At 35.1% G+C, this 19,633-nt stretch overlaps 1 protein-coding gene across 1 annotated transcript in view; it reads left to right on the forward strand.

Annotated features, from left to right (window-relative positions):
* Nucleotides 1-19,633, forward strand: part of DCDC2 (doublecortin domain containing 2) — a 52,954-nt gene that overhangs the window by 8,105 nt on the left and 25,216 nt on the right. Inside the window, exon 3 of the mRNA XM_070942471.1 lies at nucleotides 6,185-6,199. Within this exon, the coding sequence (XP_070798572.1) occupies nucleotides 6,185-6,199 (15 nt within the window). The remainder of the gene's footprint in view (nucleotides 1-6,184; nucleotides 6,200-19,633) is intronic.

A 19,633-nucleotide genomic window follows, 5' to 3' on the forward strand; every position in this document is an offset into this window, starting at 1 on the left:
ATAATCAAATAAATATATTTCTTTTTAATTTTATCCGGTAGGATACCCAATAGGAACAACTCTGGTTTAAATTTAATACGTATTTGTGTCATTTCTTCCAGCCAAATTTTAATTTTATTCCAATAATTTTTTGCTTCAGCAGTACTTTCATTAACTGGAAGTTCTATATAGCCTTCATGATTACTAATGTCTAATTAGCTGTCTAATTTGTGACAAGTGTTAAAAAGTTGTTTTCTTTTATTTTGAATATCGGTAGGTTTTAGATAATGTATGTTACATAATTAATTATTTCCAAAGCTATATCATATTAGTTGCCTTTTCCTCAGCTAAAATGTCCCAAAGGATGTATCTTTCCTAGGGAAACTAAAGTCCCCACTCCATGTTTATCATAATTGCTAGTTTTGTGTACCTTTCCTCTACTGGAACTTTACTTTTACTTTACTTTTATTTGATTTGTATACCGCCCTACTCCCGAAGGACTCAGGGCGGTGAACAGCCAACAATAAAATACATACATACAAAATTTAAAAAGCAGAAATAAAATCGAATTAAATAGTTTGGCCCAGACAGATTAAAACCCAATCAATTTAAAACCAATTTAGACTTTGAGTATTAAAGATATTAAAAATATTAAAATATTAAAATTGTTTAAAAAGAGGGAGAAAGTTAGGTCAGGCCCACCTGATGACATAAAAAGGAACAACTTTCTGATGCTGAAATATTCAAAACATTTAACAGTGTGCTGAATGTAATTTTTTTTAAAAAAATGATTTAAATTTGAACTTTTAAATTATTGTAAACTAACAGTTCTATCCCTTGAATACATCCTGAAATAGTATTCCCACCCCCCCAAACTCTAGGGTTATCAATACACTTAATATTATTTAATCTAAATTTAGTCTGAAACCTTGAAGCACCACTTCAAGAAAATATGTTTCTGGGAACCTACACTGATCTTTTTTACTTAGCAATAGTGTATATTTGCAACTTACTGAAAGAGGGGATGATTTTGGAAGTTCATGAGCTTCAAATTATTACTTTTATAGATGTGTGCCTGATATCCATCATGATTATTGAGAATTGTTTTTAATTTTTAAATGGAAATTTTAAATAGGATTTACAGTTCAGCAACTATTTGAAGTTAGAATAGTGCTGAATGAATGGTATTTATGACTGGTTCTCAAAAGTTATGTCCCCCCTCCCATGGTCACATGATCAGAATTTAACCCTTAGCAGCCTGCTCACATTTAAGACCTCAGAAGTGCTGCAAGTCCTCCCATCTGCCCATCTTCTCCCCATCTCTGCCCTTTTGGCTGCCTTACATTCTCTGCCCTGAAAACGTCTTCCCCGCTATGCTGCCCCTCATCATCCACATTTTGAATTGTATTTCTATCTTCCAGTATGTTAGCTATCTCAGCCAATAATATATTAGCTGCAAATAACTGAAAAGCAAGCCCTCTTTCTCCTTTCCTAATCACACGGCAAAGCTTGAGACACCCTAGTCAATATGTCATTCCAGTTTGATGGGGAATCAAGAATTAATATTCTTTGAGTGTAATTTTTGAGCAATTTATGTATATATTTATCATGCCATCCAACCTGGGCATATTTAGTTTCTAATCAGACTAAATGTCATGGGCATTAAATGCTTTTCTGAAATCAAATTATATTATAACTACAGGTACTGTAGTTTTCAATTTATGACTTAATGATCAAAGTTACAGCAGACCTTCCAGTGCTACTAATGACCCAGATTTAAAGTTCTGATGGCTGGTCCCCATCTCCCCCCATGGCCACGTGATCATATTTTGGGTGCTCAGCATTTACTTCCATTTTCTGGCAAAAAATGCCCATTATGGACAATGGATTCACTTAATGACCACTGCAGAAAAGGTGGTAAAATCAGATGCGGTGACTTACTTAGCGACTTACACAATTTACAATTGTAATTTCGAGCTCAACTACTGTTGTAAGTCAAGGACTACCTGTACAGCATGCTCTATAAGCTTTCAGGGAAATAACCCAATGAAAATATAAATTATTCTTATTTGCAGTAAATAGGTATTCTTTCACTGGGTTTCTATCAATCTCATCATCTTTCTGCCTCTTCTTCCTTTTCCTCACAATTGCCTCATGCCCTCTTCTTAGAGAAGACTGAATCAAAATAAACATTGAATAGTTCCTTCTTTTTTATCTGTTAGCTTTTTTAGTTTTTTATTTTTCCTGAGCTGCTATGTACTGATTATTTTTTTTAATTTTCCTTTTGTTCTGAAAATATTTAAAGAAATCCTTTTGGTTTTTTTTTTTAATTATTCTTTGTGAATTTCAGCTCATTTGAAGCTGTAACTCTTCTGATATGTTTCTTAACGATCAGTACATAATCTTCCTCTTTTCATCTCATATAGGTATTTTTTTTTTTAAAAAAAAATTCAGGGCTCCAGTAAATCTTTTGTGCAATTACTTTGGCTGCCTCTACTGCCCTACATTCTTTTGCTCATTATGATATTTCCAGCTGTGTTTTTAATATTGCCTTAGAAACTCTCACCAATCTTGAGCTCCTTTTCCAATTAGCAGTTTTTGCCATGGAATCCTTTATCATTGCTTGAATTTGTTGAAATATGGTTTCTTAAAACTGAAGTATGTGTTCAATTACATTCAGCTTTGGTTTTCTTAAAATCAGGAATTCCAGCATTAAATGATTGCTTTCTTCCGAGTCTTCTGGTATTCCTGCTTTCTTCTTTAACAATGTAAGTATTCCCTGTTGGTTATCATCATGTCAGGAACAACTCTTCTTCATCCTCTGAAAGAAAAGTCATCCGTAAGAAAAGTAGGGAATTCTGCAGAATGACCATATTTAGCAGAGCTTAGCTTCTAGTAGTTATCTTGAAGCTTCCCATCACTACTACTTCATGTCTCTTGGAAACATCTGCAATAATTGCTGTTGTACCAATTGTTCTGTTTTGTTTTGGATTATAATCTTCCCAGAGGATAATTGTTAAACAGCCTGACTATAAAGACTGTAAATATAAGTCATTACGCATGTACAAAAAAAGTTGCTGCCCAGAATCTTAGAGGAACCTCTTGATTTGTAAGATGCCAGAGCAACAATCTTTTTTTTTAAAAGACAAATGTTTATTTTAAAATGACATTCAAAATAAATACTTGTTTCATGAACCTTCTGCACTGTTTAAAGAAATTGCATCTTTTGAGCAGCGCTGTAAAGCTGTAGAATAACAAGAAAATATTGTAATCTGTACAGGAGAGGGAGAAAAAACACTTAATTTTTATATGGTTTGAAATAATCCAGCTCTTAACTACTGCATGTTTTTAAAGATGTAGCTCTGTAAGTTGTTTGGTAGTTAGTATCTTGGTAACCTAATGAGCACTGCAAGACATACACTGTTATTCTTTTAAAGTGAATACCTTGAGGATTCAATGTACTGTAGTATTGACCAGAAAGCCTGTGGAAACAAAAATGTTATTTCTACTTTACCTGTGTAGTGATAATTGTAATTGTGTCTGAAGAGGTGATTCCAACTTTCAGCAAAAATGCATATGCTGATTTATTAATATACAGTACATTTAGAAAGTCAGATTAATTGCAACACGTAAAGTACATCTCATTACAGTGGATAAGTCTGTATAGTTATTTATTTAGAAAAACTATAAGGCTGCCCAACTCACTCATGGTGACTTCAGGTAGTTTGCAGAAATAAAACCCCAATACAAAATTCAATAAACCTCTATCCCTTTGGTGACAACCACTTGACGAGCTCCATATCATCCTGGAATCTCCAAGCCCATTGGCAAAACCAGGTCTTCAGGTTGCCTTTCAAAACAGTGTGAGAATGGGAGCCAACCTTATTAATGCAGTGATGATTTTCCACAGGGAGGGAGCCACATGGAGAAGGCCTTTCTTCTTGGTCCCATCAGATGACCCTCCTTTAAGAGAAGGGACCCAATATATCCCTACGTCTCTGTTCTGATGGGTTGAATCATCATAACTGAGAAAAGATGGTCCTTCAAATAACTGGGCTGCAGATCAGGGCTTTAAAGATGACAACCAACACCTTGAATTGAATCTGGAAGCAAACTGACAGCCAGTGTAGCTCCGGCAAAAGTGGTGACACATATGCAAATCTAGCCTTGCAGAAAACCATATGAGCCACTGCATTTTGAACCAGATACTTTTCATCTTAATACAAACATGCCCACTCAACAGTCTTAATAGTGATGTGTAAATGGAATGGTCTTCTGTTCTCCTAGTGTGTGTTTTCTTGTAAGTGTTGAAAAATGAACAGATGATGGAGAAGCAGAAGGAATTTATAGAAAGGATGCATGGTAAGTATAAAGGTTATGAGGGAGCAAAGCAATAGCAATAGCACTTGGATTTATATACTGCTTCATAATGCTTTGTAGCACTCTTTACACAGTTTACAGAGTCAACAATCTGTGTCCTCATTTTACTGACCTCAGAAGGATGGAAGGCTGAATCAGCCTTGAGCGGGTCAAGATTGAACTCCTGGCAATCATCTGAATTAGCCTTAATTCAGCTGTGCCACCACAGCTGTATAGGTGTGCTATTTAGGATTCTGTATGTATAAGACTACTTCTGTGGGAACACACAAATCTTTCATGGATTTGTAAGAGAGGAAAAAGGATACTCTTTAATATTGAGTTTTGCAGCTTTCAATAAAAGACTCACCAGGATAGCTGCATGTGAGAATAGATTAGTGAGAATTCTGAAGCATAAAAATAAATATTTAATATGAAGATAATGTTATTTGAATTTGAGAAGGAATCCAGGCTTTTTCAGTATAGTAATTGTTTCATAATTTCAGTTTAAACTGAAAAATATGCAATATATACATTGTGTGACATTATGCACAAAATGCTATAAATTTTTTTTGGCCTTTTATGTGCTTATGGAAATGAATATTTTATACATATGGTCTAAAACTAAGTACATAGCATTTAAGAACCATGCAGTTCATATCAACTCTGATTGAGGGGTCTACTTAGAATTATTTTATTTAAATGGATGTAGTTGACCTACTATGAGAAGTAGTAGTCAGCAAACTGCAATATTAAAAAAGATTATATGCCCCTTTCTCTCTCTCTCTCCCTCTCCCTCTCCTTCTCCCTCTCCCTCTCCCCCTTTCTCTTTCTCTTTCTCTCTCCCCTCATAGTAATTGCAAGACAAGAACAAAACATATATGTAAAACAGCTTAAAAAACTCTAAAAAGTCAAAAACTTTATGTGCACTATTTTATCATTTTACTTTATTTAAAAGATGCCAGAATTTGAAAACTGATCAATGTTGTTGTAAGCTTAATGCCATTGCGCATTTGTCAGGCTTCAGCAAGTTTTTATCTTAAGATCCAAAATGCTAATAATGAAAAAAACATATTTTTTTTCTTGCATCAGCCAGACTGACAATTGCTTTGTTAGAATGGCAGAATTAACATAACAAGTCTATATGAATGCATGTAAATAAGAGAAATATCCAACTCTTGAGGCTGGTCAAATATTATACTGCTTTCAGAATAGGTGTATGCTATATATGTTATATGTGGTGAATTGCAAAGTTATGATGCTAAATATATCATTTTGTTTTTTACCTTGAAAAACACACACCATGATTTACAATCTCTGTTAATTAACATTACATTATGATACCATAATCAAAAGAGCTGAAAGATGTTATAATATTAATATTGTTAATTTAACATTTAAAATTTAACATTTTCAGACCATACTTTGTATATGAGTTTACTTTACACTTGTGTTTGCACCCTATTGATTGGATAGTTATGGAAGGTATTTATTACACATAGCAAAATTATTTAAGAAGTTACACTTTTTGCACCTTATTGATTGACTCAGAGCCTTAATGAAAGCCCTCAAATGGTAATGAGGCCTGAGAATGTGAAAGTAATAATTAATAAAATTAATTATTATTAATAAATATTAAAGCTTTAATTAATCATTATTTTTTAAATTAAAATTTTCATTTATGAGCAACGTATATCTTGTTCATTGATATTGAAACAGCAGTATCACGAAAAGATTGTTAATAAACATGATATTAGGTGAACTGCATAACATTTTATATAGTATATGTGGTATATTGCAAAGTTATGATCTAGATGCTAAACATGTCATTTTTTTTTTTTGCCAACAGTTATCTCTGGAAGATGTAAGTGTCTATACTGTTTATTATTAGTGTTTATTACTAAACTTTTGCCTCAATATTTGACAGTCTATATGGCTGCATGTAAAGTATCCAACTCTTGAAGCAGAAAGTAGAATGTAAATATCTATAAAAAAATCAGGATGAATGTCATCAAAATATTGCTATGAATAATGTCTGACTACATGTGCATAGGTTGAGGAGTGTTAATTTGTACAGGTAGTCCTCGACTTACAACAGTTTATTTAGTGACCGTTCAATGTTACATCATTGAAAAAAGTGATCTATGACCATTTTTCACACTTAAGACCCTTGTAGCATCCCCATGGTCATGTGATTTACATTCGGATGCTTGACAACTGAGTCACATTTATGACAGTTGAAGTGTCCCAGGGTCATGTGATCGCCTTTTGTGACCTGACAAGCAAAGTCAGTGTGGAAACCAGATTTACTTAACTGTGTTAATAATTTAACAGCTGCAGTGATTCACTTAACAAATGTGGCAAGCAAAGTCGTAAAATGGGGTAAAACTCACTTAACAAATTTCTCACTTAACAACATAAATTTTGGGCTCAATTGTGGTCATAAGTTGAGAACTACCTGTATAATGTCTTTCCTATCTCCAATCAGTGATGTAGGCTCTTGTATGCATAGACCCTAGCGACTGCTTTTTCTTTGGGAGACTGATTTTAGACCTTTCTTTTCCCCTGCCATCTTCTGAAGAGATTCACATTGCGATTCTAGACAGTTAATCACAGCTAGAATTTCAGAGTTCCAGCATGCCAAGGATACATGCATATCACTCAAGGTGATATAGATGTATGCAATACAGTATATTGCTACATCTTTTTATTTGAAGGGTTTTAAAAGTCTTTTCTATTTATTGGTATTTATTTTGTGTCTGCTGGGCTCATAATGGAAGCTGTGTGCCTTTTTGGTTTTATTGTAGCTTTTCAAACTGAAGTCTGGTGAAAAATAATAGTTCTCTTCTGACTGTATTATGCAAAATATTTAATATTCTTGCAGTATTTTTTTTTTAACTCAATCACCACTGCTCGTAGGAAATGAGGAAGAGCCTGGTATGAACTGTACGGGTAGTCCGTGTTTAGTGATCATTGTTGGAACTGGTAACTTAATCATCAAGCGAAGTGCTTGCTAAATGAAACCATGACTGTGTTTAAGAGCTTACTTCAACTTTTCTTTGCTTTACAGACCTGTGAAGGTTATAAATGTGAGAATTGGTCATAAAATTTCTCTTCCGTCATGATCATTATGGCAAATGGTTGCAGTATGAGGCAGGCACTAATTGAGGATTACCTGTAACTTTATTTACTGTTGCTGGCAAGGAAGTCAAAGTCAAAATTTAAAATAAAATATTGAATCAAGCAAACTCTTTTTTAAATGAATATGTCATTTTTGAAATGGCAGATTTCAATTTGAAAGATCATTTACATTGTTAAACCAAGTTGGTTAGTGCCTGGGTGGAAACCTACAAGGAAACACCAGAGTTATAGGCTACATTTGGAACTAAAATAAGCAGAATCCATTAGCAAAGTATTTCCACATTGTGCTCAAGTAAACTGCTTGCATGTGTCCATGAAGTCACCAGAAATTGGACTATACTAGAAAGAGAACTTACTTTTCTATTGTATCTCAGATTTATACCACAATTGAATGTACTTGGAAAAATACTGCCTGTTACTTTTGGGGCTAAAGTACTAACTAATTTACCTACAGGTAGCCTGCCACTTATAACAGTTTGTTCAGCGACTATTCAAAGTTATGATCAGCTGACAATCTTAACTATCTTAATTTGGGCTTATTTTGGAGATAGGTCTTATATTACGAGCATCCTGAAAAATCTTCCTAGGGCTTATTTTCCGATTAGGTCTTATTTTCAGGGAAACATGGTAGATTAACAGTGAGAGGGAGAAATTTAGGAAGGACCTGCCCTAATTGTTTAGACAATTAAAAAGGTGATGAGAGGTTTGTACCTTCAGACTTGCAAGATTCAGAATAAAGTAGAATTATTCGTGTTTCCTATTTGGTTTACTTGGGCGGGATGACAGGTAGTAAGTGTGACTTGGATTAAGCTGGAATGACTGAGGTTTCCCAGGCTATGGCAAGCAACCCCAGAGCTATGTGGTTCTGGGGCTACTTGTCATCCTGCAAAGCATGGTATAGGGCAGCCCAGTGGGCAGAGATGAGGAAAAGGTAGGAATGGCTTGGATTGAGTCAAGTAGTTTGTCAAACAATGGCAATGGGGCCTGCTGGCATTGCGGTTGCTAAGCAATGTGGTCTCCATGAAGAAATCCCCACCCTTCCCAAAATTGCAGGGCATGCTACTCTATACATATTGGAAGTAAACCTCATGCTTATAATGATGATGTTATCTATTTGTGTAATGCAAGCAAACAGCCAATTCAGAGAGCGTCAAGAATTCCACATAAAAAAATTAAAACATAGCTAAATCTAATTAACAGCAACAGCGGTCTCCATTTCTATCCATACTTTATTCTTGGAATCCATCTTTACTTCCATCATGTCCATATATGACTTTGTAAAAGCCTTTTATTTTTTTAGAAGTTATAACTGTCTGTTTGAGAAGCTCATCAGTTCTATACAATCACAACTTTCTTCATTCCCTCCCTTCCTTTCAACCCATTCAGTCATTTTGTGTGTATAATATATAACATAATAATATGATATAAGTATTGAAATGCAATCCTGATTTATTCTCTCTGTAAAACCAAACTCAATTTATTTCTTTTGTAATGGGCATATACCCATTCAGTCAACATTCATCTAGTAAACATTTATTCTGAACCCTATTGCTTCATTCTTGACCCTATTCAATCTTTCATACTCCAATAAATTGTAATTATGTAATTCCCCCCCACTCCTTATTTTTGATGGACCCTACTTAGAAACAACTGATGTCTTGAACAGAGGACAGATGTGAGAGTTGTTTAATCTTCTCCCTATCATCCATTTGTCTACTTAGTATCTCATAGTTCCTACTTCAACGTCACTGAAGGAATGACTCTCAAATCTGTGGGATAGGAATGAAATTTAGATCAGGCAAATGATTAACAGGACTAACAAATTCCTTTCTTTTCCCATGTTACCAGTTTCCCCCTAAAAATATTTTACTTTTGTGCAAGCTTTTCATTAATGGAGAAAGAGAGAATAGCACAGAAAATGCAACTACAGATAGGTATACTGTATCTATAGTGGTTCATAAATAACCTGTGCTGACTGTAAATGATCTAACAATTTAAAAATTAAATTTTGCTAGAGATCAGCACCAGAGTGCCCTATTGGCTCACTGAGAATTATCATAGGGATTCCTTCTTGCGCTTAGGAATGCTGATTCTCAGGCAAGTTAGATATGGATAGATAGATAGACAGACAGGCAGGCAGGCGAGATATATGAGTAGTTACTCTGTCTAAATATATGTACTTATGCATTCAGTATAAGAATTCGTAACAGCTATTTTTTGCACCTACTTGGTTGATACCCGAGGATAAATCCATAATCCATTAATTTATATAAATTACTTTTTAGTACCAATAGATAACTCTTTCCAAATTATCTTTGAATGGAAGAAGTGAGGGATAACCTTATACCTGACTTCTGTATATTCCATTGATTTTCTGAAACTGATCATGCATGTATAATCTGTAAACTCTGTCCCTTTACACATGAGTTTCGAAAATTAGCATGAATCTAATATTCTGCTTAGCAGGCTCTTCAGTAATGGGAAAAGAGTTAATTTTAAAACTGTATCTGTTTTAAAATAATTTATAGAAATGATTTCATAGGAATTAATATAATTGAGAAATCAATATAAAAAGACACAAGTCCTGTGTTTTCTGGGAGAACATTCTGTATATGGAGTACTATCACAGAAAAGGATCTCTCCCTTTTAGAGATCCAGCTCTTCTCCTTTGGTGATGAAACCTGGAAGAGGGTGTTGCAATATTTTCAGGATCAGACTCAATAATGATAATAAGAGTTAGAGTTTTAAATATATTTCTCTTTAATTATAACAGGCATTCTATATTCACTGAATATTCACAGATAGAAGCAAGGAAAATGGTGAAGGTGGCTCCTTATATATACAAGGGGTGGAGCCAAGAATGGGAGTGGTGAATTATGAATACATTAGGAACCAAAGAATAAGTTAACCCCCGATGTCCCATATATACATTATTTACACATTAGGGAATAAGGCATTTACATCTCACAAATCCCCCTCTAAATGCCGGTTCGCTATACAACACCAATTACATTCAGATTCAGGACAATATAAGACATATAATTTTGATGTTAAATATTTGTGCTGTTTAGAAGGTAAAGGCTTCGTCAATATGTCAGCTAATTGTTCAGAGGTATCACAATGCACTGCTTTGATAAATCCATCTTGAGACAATTGTCTCACATGCTTAAATTTTATATCTATATGCCTGGACCTTTGTCCAATGGCATCGGATCTGGATATTTCAATGGCTGCTTTATTATCTTCATGCATAACAAAAGGCAAAGCAGGTTTTTTCCAAACATCTGAAATCAAATCATTAAACCATACAAGGTTATTTGCAGCTTTGGACAAACAAACATATTCCGCTTCTGTGGTCGAAGTGGCTACCAGTTCTTGTTTACCAGTGTACCAGTAAACTGGACAGTCATTTAATAGAAAAATATAACCAGAAGTGCTCTTTCTGCATGATATATCTCCAGCCCAATCCGCATCTGCGTAACATGTAAGTTTTGGTTCTTTACCATTACTAGGTTCTAATACTAAGCAAAAGTCTAATGTACTTTTCAGATATCTTAGAATTCTTTTGACTGCTTCCCAAGGATACATTGTTGGTTTGCTAACATATCTTGACAATAAGTTGAGTGGTAATGCAATATCTGGCCTGGTCCAATTAGATATATAAAGAAGTGAACCTATGACTGATCTATAAAATGTATTATCCTTGAATTCAGGAGAAGATTCATCAGTGTTTCTAAGGAAATCAGTTTGCATAGGAGTGTCACAGGGTTTGGCATTGTTTAAATTGCATTTGTTCAGAAGTTCAATGATTTTATCTTTCTGAGTAAGTTTGAATCCCCTTCTAGTTTTGTTAATTTGTACGCCAAGGTATTTGTTTACCTTACCTAGAGATTTCAACGAGAAATGTTCGTTTAGCTTATTTACAAAGGTTTCTCTTCTCTCCTTGTGTTTTCCTATATATAAAATATCATCTACATAAATTAATACAAATTCAATATGATCATCACTCTTTTTTACAAAGAAACAGTTATCAGCAGTGGTAGCGTTGAAATCCATGGTCTTAAGTACTTTTACCAAGCAATCGTACCATCTTTTGCCAGATTGCTTTAATCCGTATAGACTCTTGTTCAATAGCCAAATTTCATTCTTATTAGTGTATTGACTGTGTGGTGCTCTTACATATATTTCCTTATCTAGTTTTGCGTGTAAATACGCAGTCTGTATGTCATATTGAAATACATCAAGATTGAGTGCAGATGCCACTACTAGAGCTGTTTTAACACTCTCTGTTCTCACTGTGGGGGAGTATGTGTCAGTGTAGTCCTCCGGATATTTTTGTGCATAACCTTGTGCAACCAATCTAGCTTTGTATAGAGTATTGCCTCCTTCTAGATTCTTAATTTTATAAATCCACCTGGTACCTATAATCGTTTTATCTTTAGGTGCAATCGCAGGTGTAAACACATTCAATCCTTGCAAACTTTCCATCTCTTTTTTCATAGCTAGTTCCCATTTTTCCTTTTCTTCACGAGGGAGTTTTAATACTTCCTCATATGTATTAGGTGTCATTTGTTCACCATCCATATGCATTATGTAATCTCTGTATTTATTTGGTACTTGATTTCTATTGTTTCTAATAGCTCTTTCGGGTTTGCTATGGTTATCATGCAAATATCTTGCTTCCTTTTTTGTTAATGTGTCTGTCTTTATTTTGTGCTGACTATTTGTCCAAGTTTTGGTTTTGTTTTTATTTTTGTTGATATTTTGATTTTCTATTGTCCCTTCCTCACAAGATTTTGTATCTTTGCATTTATTTGGAAATATTTCATTAAGATGTAATTTAGACCAATTGGCCTGTTCATGGAACACAGCTGTTCTGGAGACTATAAATTTGTTATTATTATCAATGAATCTGTACCCTTTGGTGCCAGTTTCATATCCCATAAATCTTAATCTTCTGGATACGTTTTCTCCCTTTCTTCTCAACTGCTTAGGTATGTGTACGTCTGCAGTGACTCCAAATATGTGCATGTGTGCTAATTTGGGTTTTCTATTATACATCACCTCATATGGTGTTTTATTCACAATACTGGACCAGGTTCTATTTTGAGTGTAATTTGAATAATGTAAGGCCTCTGACCAAAATTGTTTGCCTAAACCAGCATCCTCTAATGTGCACCTAATCATGGTTTGTAGTGTGGAATTCTTTCTCTCTGCAATCCCGTTTTGGAACGCAGAAAATGGACTAGACGTGAAATGTAGCATTCCTCTATCCTTTAACCATTGGGAGAATTCTTTAGACATGAATTCACATCCCCTATCTGTCATAATTTGTTTTATTCTGATATTATGTTGTGTTTCTATGCGTTTGTAGAATTCCTTAAATTTCTGAAAGGTTTCATCCTTGTGTTTTAATGTGTAAACAAAACCATAGCGACTGTAATCGTCTACTATTGTTAGGAAGTAACGTTTTCTATAAGTGATTGATGGAGTTAATGAACCAACTAGGTCCATATGTACTAAGTCAAAAATTTTGTTAGTTGATCTGTTGGATTTTTTTGGTCTGGGACTAGTTTTTAGTTTAGTGGATTTACATACTGAGCATTCCAAATAATTTTCACAATTTTTTATTTTGACACCTTCTGCGTGTTCAGTCATTTTTTGTACTACAGGAAAACTTGCATGTCCTAACTTCCTATGCAAGATGTGAGCACACTCATCATGAATTGGTTTACCTATTCTTGGTTTCTTCTCATTGTGTGTATTTGCGTGATCATGAGATATTTTACATTCATCATTGTCACTGTTACTAACATTTTCATCATCTGCCTCAATACAATCTTCCATATTTGAATCAATGTTATGTAACCATCTTTCTTTTGTTATTAGATAGGGTAGGCCTCCTTTAATCATCACAGTGCCTACATTTGTTTTGTCCTTCTCTAAAGTTGCTTTCCCCTTTGAGAAAACTATATTGATGTCAGAATCTCTGCTTAGTTTTATGGCACTTAGTATGTTATGAGGTATTTCTGGAATTAACAATACCCCCTCTATTTTTCCTAGGCCAGGCAAGGTCACATTTCCTCTGCCTAATACTTGAACCTTTTCTTGATTAGCTACCTTTATTACAAATTTATCTTCTGTAAATGAAGACAATATATTTTTGTTATTAGTGGTGTGGTTGGTTGCCCCAGAATCAATAAGCCAATTATTGTTCTCATTTTGTTGTGTTTTAGTGCTGTCTTGTTTATTTAGTCCATTCAGTGAACCAGATTTTCTCTCTTTTGAATTTTCTCTACCCCCTCTACTATCTCTGTAATTTGGTGGGCTTCTATATTTATGTCTATCTGTGGAAGACTGTCTATAATTGTATTTGCTCCTATACTCTGACCTATGTCTCTCCTTTGAGATTTTGGGACAGTCTCTTCTATTGTGTTCCCTGGACCCACAATTATGGCATTTAAAAGCTTCATTGTATTTTTCCTGGAAAGCTACCTTCCTAAAAGATTTGTGTTCTGTGTGATTGCTGGAACGATTTTTTCTTGAATTGTCTTCTGCTATCAATTTGTTAGATAGACTTTCTATGGATAAATATCCTAGATTGATGGTGTCTAAGTGTGACATAAAACTATCCCATGATGAATCAAGTGAATTGATAATAACACTTTTCATTGTTTGATCTGAAATCACTTCCCCCCTCAAATGCAGCTCAGCTCTTATTTTGTTTAGAGATATCAAATGCTCACTTATGGAAACCCCTGGTTTTACTCTGGAAGAAAAGAAATCCTTAGACATTCTTGTAGTGGTAGCTACACTATCGCTGTGAAACAGATTAAACATGCATTGAATTATTTCTGAAACAGTTAGGTTTGGTTTGATGCTATGATACATTGCAGGAGACACGCTAGATATTATTAAGAAAAATGCTCTATGATGTAAACAATCTATTTTTAAAGTCCAAGGTCTTCTTGGAGGACTAGTGATAAAGAATAGTAAATTTTCTTTCATAAAGACAACCTGAAGCTGTTGATACCATTCTTGCAAATTAATGCCATCAACTCTAAGTTTTGGGAAGTCACTGGGTAAGTTTCCCACATTATTTTGTCCATTACTTACAACCTGAGGTAGTCCGTGGTCTCGCAAGTGCAGGAAATTGCAAAACGGCATGGGGATGCTCGCAACGAGTCTGCGCGGTTCTCTGGCCAGTTCAAGTCTTTCCGGACCGTCTACGTAGTTTCGCACATGCGCGTTGCTCATTTCTTCTTTGGCGTCGTCGTGGAAGGTTCTCTCCATTGCAGCTCGCTCGCTCCGCTCCTCTTCAGACGAGTCGGTTTCTGGCTCGGTTTTAGGAGTTTTGATGGCGGCGACTGCTCTTTTCTTTCTTTTGTGTGCGTCGGTACTTGATCCGGTCTGCGGTGTAGGGCGGAATCGACATGGCTCTCTGGGCTCGGGCGTCGTCGCTCTCGAAGTCAGGATGGGAGCGTGCAGGTCTTGAGGTATCGGCTTGTTCTCTAGCTTCTTCGTTGTCGCTTTGGAAATTTTTAATTTTGGCCCAAATGCAGCAAAAAGCGTCTTCATTGCTGACTTTACTTGGGATTTCGTTAAGTCGTCTTCGCTTTCTGATTCTGGTTCTTCTGAAGAGTTTGAATCTTCCTTTTCGCTTTCGTTGTCTGATAACGTTTTTCGCGCCAGAAATTTTGAACTGAGCATTTTGATTGGCTCTGCTTCGCTCACTTTGGAGGCTTGTTGGAACCAAGATGGCTGCCATTCAAAATTTCGCGCGGGATCACATCTTTTCTTTTTCATAACGACTTTCTCTGTAGTCATATCACTCACAGTTTTTTGGTCTTTGGGTTTCTCTTTAGCAATGTTTTTCTCTCTCGCTGCTCCGCGGTTTTTCAGCATTTCTTGGAGATTCGCGATGAGGCTTTCATCATTCTTCTGGCTTTTTAATAGTTTTAATATCTCTGACCTGAGTTCGTTATTTTCTATTTCGATTTCCTCCTGGTCATTATTTTCATTTACTAGTTCTTCTTCTTCAGTGGTGTATTCTTCGGATTCTCTCGAAATCGCGTTTGTGGATTCGTTGATTATTTCTTGTTCAGTTTCTATTTCTTTGCTGTGGGCCCTGGTGTTGGGCCTATCTTTCTTAGACATCTTTAAGTATTTATTGAGTCAATTAACCATCCTCTGCTACCAGCTTGTTGCAATATTTTCAGGATCAGACTCAATAATGATAATAAGAGTTAGAGTTTTAAATATATTTCTCTTTAATTATAACAGGCATTCTATATTCACTGAATATTCACAGATAGAAGCAAGGAAAATGGTGAAGGTGGCTCCTTATATATACAAGGGGTGGAGCCAAGAATGGGAGTGGTGAATTATGAATACATTAGGAACCAAAGAATAAGTTAACCCCCGATGTCCCATATATACATTATTTACACATTAGGGAATAAGGCATTTACATCTCACAGAGGGTTCTGTTTGTAAATTCATGGCAGCTGTGTTTTCATTCAGTATCATTTAGATTGAAGAATAACAGGTTTTTGAAACATTTTGAGATATGTGGGGAGTGGCAAAGAAAGAACGATTGCTGTAATCTGATAATTTGTTCATAGAATGGCATGTAAGAAAGTAAGATAGGCAGAAAACTGAATTGCAAATAAATTCTGAGGAAAGATGTTAATAGAACACGAGTGTCAGACTCATGGCATCATGTTACTGTCACATGATGTTTTTCCCTTTTCGGAGCTGGGGTGGGCGAGGCCTGCGCGTGACGCATCCGGCCCACAGGCCGCCAGTTTCACACCCCTGCAATACAGTATGAATTATAAAGAGATACGCAATACTATATAGTAGTCAGAAACCAGGTTTCGGGCCCATGTCCTTTTGTGATTGATCTTTGGAAGAGACCTTGGAGGTCTTTTAGTCCAAACCCCTGCTCAAGCAGGAGACCCTGTAAAAATGGCTGTCCAGTCTCTAAAAAACTTTCGGTGATGGAGCACCCACAACTTCTGAAGGCAAACCATTCCACTTATTAATTGTTCTAACTGTCAGGAAATTTCTCCTTATTTCTATGTTGGATCTCTTCTTGATAAGTTTCCATCCATTGCTTCTTGTCCTACGTTCAGGTGCTTTGGAGAATAGGTTGACTCCCTCTTCTTTGTGGCAGCCCCTTAGATATTGGAACACTGCTATCATGTCATCCCTAATCCTTCTTTTCATTAAACTAGAGATACTCAATCCCAGCAACAGTTCTTCATATGTTTTAGCCTCCAGTCCCGTAATCATTTTTGTTGCTCTTCTCTGCACTCTTTCTAGAATCTCTTTTTATATTGTGGCAACAAAAGCTGAATGAAATATTCCAAGTATGATCTTACATCACACTACATGCTATATTTTGAATGAAATACTTGAATTATAAAACGTGTTTTGAGTTTTAGTACATTTTAATGTATTTCATTTGTTATCTAAATGTTAAATAGATGGAATGAGATATAGGCCAATGCAATGCACTTTACAAATCAGCATAACTTTGCAAATCTCAAATGCCTCAGTCATACCATATACTCCCATAGGATTGCCTTATTTTAGAACTTGTTTTCTAGAAAGGCCAAGGCAGTCTGAAATACTAATGATTTATTATTAGAGACTTGTCTAAAAACAGGTTTCTGCAATATTTATATTTGGCATACAGAATTTTCCAAAAGTATATAATGATACTGCACCATTAATAATAAGTTCAAATCATTTATTTCCAGTGAAGAGCTAGAGTGTTAAACTTTTTATTTTATGGACTATACTTGGACTTTGACTAGCAAGCCAGGGATCATACTCCAATAAATTGATTTGTGTGTATGTGCGTGTGTGCATGCTCACACTTTTGAGTCAACATTGGCTGGACAAATTTCTGCAATTTCCTTGGCTAAGTTTTGGAAGTGCTTTGTCATTGCCTTCTTTCTAGGGCTGAGGGAAAGTGACTAGATCAGGAACAAAAATGTTGGACAGGACAAAGTCTAAGCATGGTTTTATTCCAATTAATTTAAAAATGATTTACATTAATTAAATTCAGTTAATAAGTATAGTATTTCTTGTATACTTATTCTATTATCATAAGTTTATTCTGTTATATTAAAATAATAAATTGAGAGCAATTTTTGAAAGGACTCTAGGGAGAATTTCACATTCAAGGCTCTTGTGGGTACTGTTTATGTATGTGTAGCTTAGACAACTGTCTTCTATAATATGTTGACTTGTTGAGAGACTTTGTTAGGTTTCATCAGCATGCAGAAAATATAATTGCACACTCCTGGGAATATTTTGAGTGGCTTGTTATACCACATTTCCCCAAAAATAAGACTCTTGTCTTATATTTTTTTGAACCCTGAAATAAGCGCTTGGCCTTATTGCCATACATTCAAAAGCCCGATTGGGCTTATTATCAGGGGATGTCTTATTTTGGGGGAAACAAGGTAGTATAGCTCTTCAATATATAGAAGAAAGATGTTTTAAAGAATCATAAAAATGCAGAGTATATAGAAAAGTGTGCTGGAATCTTCAGCTAGACTGAAGGGAGGTGTTAAGAGGGGGCCGAGTTTAGAGTCCTTGCATTGCAAGAAGCAGCCCAGGCCTGACCTTCCCCAGAATCCCTGAAGCCTTATCTGACGATTCCCAAGGGAATGCTGTCGGTCCCATGAGATTCTTGTAACATAGGTGACTAACAATAAAGCTTCTGCTTGAGAGTACTCATGACAGGTTCTATCTAGTTGCTTTCGCCTGACACAAAGTGCAATTTTAAAGTGTTTGGTACATCCCAACCTTGTTAACTAAGTTTTAAAATGGTTTTTAGAATAAGTGGGCAGTTTGATTATAATTGTAATACTGGTTTTTGAATGTCTCCCAAAGGCCTCTCAGCATAGGATTTTTGAAAGGATTGAGATTGGAAGCCTGTTTAATGAAAAATCTGTTTTTAGAATGCATATGTAAAAGTGCTCCTGTATGGGTTTTACCTTTTGTTTCTAGTAATTAGTACCAAAAAAGATTTTAGCTGGTTATTGACATGTATGCACTAAAACATTTTCCTAATTCCACAGAATAAAAAATAATGTTTTATTATTTGATGACTGAAACAACCACTGTCATTCCACAGATAATGCTTCCTATGATGCATTACACATAATATTTTTCACTGGGATTGTGTACATGTTCATTTGTGAGACTCCAGATTATTAAGGAAGTTCTATTGATTAAAGGAGTGATTCATGTATATAAATAACATATTTGAATGATTTTCTTGAATATTTAAAAATGTTGCTTTTCAGAATATTTGGAGACAATGAGTTGAATTGTGGATAGCTATCAAATGGGAAAATATCTTCAAAGAAAGAAAACATGTTATATAATTTCCTATATATTCCCAAATGCTTATTATATTAATTCATTTATGTGTTTAAAGAACATACTTTTATAAATTAATAAGTAATTAAGAAAAAGATTAAAACAATTCACATTTATATAGACATCTAAATATATAATCCTGAATAATATAGAATCATTTGTATGATTTTCAGGTTTATGTTCTGCACAAAATCTTGGTTCCAGATAAGGGACCTATATCAAAAACCAATCAATTTCAACCAGTTAACCTCAGCTACAAATTGGAAATCACTATGCTTCAAAGCAGAAGCAGCATGGAAGAAAAATCTGATTTATTTCAACAATAACAAAGATTAAAAAACTATTATGTCAATATAAGATCACCAGAAAAAAATTTCAAAATCCATTGGATTTCAGAATTCTGGAGAACTTAAGCACTGTTTTGTGGCAGTTTGCTCCTAATTATTACTGTACAATAGAGGAAAAAAAGCATACACAGGTAGTTCTTGGTTAGAAAGAACTAGAATGATAGAAATTGGGAGACATATTTCTGCCACTAAGTGATGTGGTCATAAAGTGTGATTTCACTTGAATATATCACTTAGTAATGACAATCATATGATGCGAGATGCAAATCCTTGTTGCTGTTGTTAACCTAATCCCATTGGTTGTTAGATAGGACCATCCGTAGCCAAACCATTGCTGGTTTGATATCTGCCAGTCTGCTCTTGAACTCCCCTCGCCTGCCAATCTCCCCCACCATCTGTCCGTTTGG

This window comes from Pituophis catenifer, unplaced genomic scaffold (genome assembly GCF_029215685.1).
Source record: "Pituophis catenifer annectens isolate HBS135680 unplaced genomic scaffold, rPitCat1.0.hap2 SCAF_3, whole genome shotgun sequence".
Lineage (NCBI taxonomy): Eukaryota > Metazoa > Chordata > Lepidosauria > Squamata > Colubridae > Pituophis > Pituophis catenifer.